The sequence below is a fragment of the Apaloderma vittatum genome, unplaced genomic scaffold, assembly GCF_000703405.1.
Source record: "Apaloderma vittatum isolate BGI_N311 unplaced genomic scaffold, ASM70340v1 scaffold10245, whole genome shotgun sequence".
Lineage (NCBI taxonomy): Eukaryota > Metazoa > Chordata > Aves > Trogoniformes > Trogonidae > Apaloderma > Apaloderma vittatum.
In genome coordinates, this window is record NW_009715470.1 from 8,773 (window position 1) to 10,647 (window position 1,875).

Genomic DNA, 1,875 nt, shown 5'->3' on the forward strand with positions numbered 1-1,875 from the left:
TTCAGGTTGTTACTAACAAAATCTCTACCGTTTATTAAAGCAAAGCTACAGTAAATTTTCTTGCAGTCTTACAGCAGGCTTTCATATTACCAGTAGGACTTGCATGCATGAATTGCAGTCACACACACACGCTCACAGACATTATACAGTAGCCAATTGCCACCATAAAAAAAAAAAAAAAAGGAGAAAAAAAAAGAAACAGACATTCACTTCTTTTGAGTGGTCAACACTAGAATCGCACAAACTTTTGGACAAAAGAAAAAAAAATACTGCACAGGTCTTCCACATCTACACGGTAAATCATCCCTTCGCAACGGACGGAGCTCTCGTCTCCATTTGTTCAACATGCATCACTGAAGCTTGAAGGCACGCTGGCCAAAGAGAGCCCTGTTCTTTTTTTGTCATCTTAACTCAAGTGTGCTGCTCTCGGGGTGCAAAAAAAGGAAAAAAATAAAGCAAAGCCCTTTTGCAGCACACCGGGAAAAGGTCATTCAGAGACCACAGTACTTGGAAGGCAGCCCAGCTGCCTGGATTCTACTACTTAACTGTGCTCTTGGAGGCATTGAAGAAACACACTTGTCTTTAAAAATGACATATAAAGGCAAATTTCTGCAAACCCTTTCTTTTCAAACTGCTTACGGTAGACTAACACTCCTTCTGGAAGAAACTGGTCCTTCAGTCACCAGCTTCAAGTGGGAAATTTCCTACCTGCTGTCTTAAACACTGAAGCACCAGAGATTATAGAGCTGATGTGTTCAGGCATTCATCAGCTTAAGTTACACAAAAAAAAAAAAAAAAGAAAAAAGAAAAAGCAGCTAAGATGAGAAGAAATCCCCAATGCCTCAAGAGCACTATATCAAACCAGAACTCTTGGGCTACTGACTGCCGGCACTGTCAGAAGCTGCTTGCTTCTGGGAAGACACCTGGAGGTTGAAGCCTTACAGAGATTTCGTATCCTCCCAGGGTGAGATTTGCTGAGCTTTACTGATTGCGAGATAAAGCAGTGTTTCAGAAAACTAAAACCAGCAAACTCCTAATAACCATCACCAAAATTACCATTGGGAAAATTCCATTTGTTACAAGCTCTCACCGAGAAACACCAGTCCCTGCCCCACAGAGCAGGACGGACACGATTAACAATACCCAGAGTGACCCGTCCCCCACACACCGGGCCTTCGAGGACTAGTCCCCAAATTATATTGGATGGGGAGAAAGAAAAATAAACTAAAAAAGGTTGTATCACCTTTTCCTCCTGTTAAAGTTTTAATCCTCTTATTCCACTTTTTCTTCTTTGATTTTTTTCTCCCCGATTCTCCTTTCCGCTCAGCCACTTTAGCTGGGGGAGCTATTGGTACAAGAGTTTGGAGAGTCCTGCTCGTTTATTGTGTTCAAGAGCACACACACCGGCTGCCGGGGCAGGTGGTGGTGGCTGTGTTCGCGGTGCTGCTCTTCCGTGGCACTGAAAAGCCCTTCCTCCTCGTCCCCGTGGGGGCGGCCGCTGCAGCTGTCGCAGAAGTCCAGGGGCCCGTCCAGAGCATCGTCGATGAGCCCGTCAAACTCCTTGAGGTCATCGTCGTGATGGCCCCGGTTGCATACACAGACTTCGAGGCCCGAGTCGCCGGTGAAACGGCGTTGCCTGCCCGGCGTCTTGTCCTTCGCGTCGGGAATGGCGCTGCTCTGTTCTAAGCTCTCAGAGCTATAACCTTTTAGCAGTTCCTCCTTGCACTCCGTATCCTTATCGGGACTGGCCCTCTCCACCAGCTCGGCTCCCGTGCTGGTACCACAGGGCTCGACGTTTTGCATTTTGGTAACTGCTCGCTCGATCAGCGTGGTGGTGGTGGGCTCGGGGTCCCCAAGGCCAGGGGCCCCCGTGGT

General features: G+C 47.5%; 1 protein-coding gene across 1 annotated transcript in view; it reads right to left on the reverse strand.

Annotated features, from left to right (window-relative positions):
* Positions 1–657: 657 nt before the first annotated feature.
* The window catches only part of WBP1L (WW domain binding protein 1-like), a 23,645-nt gene continuing 22,427 nt past the window's right edge, over positions 658–1,875 (reverse strand). Inside the window, exon 5 of the mRNA XM_009869157.1 lies at positions 658–1,869. Coding sequence (XP_009867459.1) covers positions 1,333–1,869 — 537 coding nt within the window. The 3' untranslated portion in view covers positions 658–1,332. The remainder of the gene's footprint in view (positions 1,870–1,875) is intronic.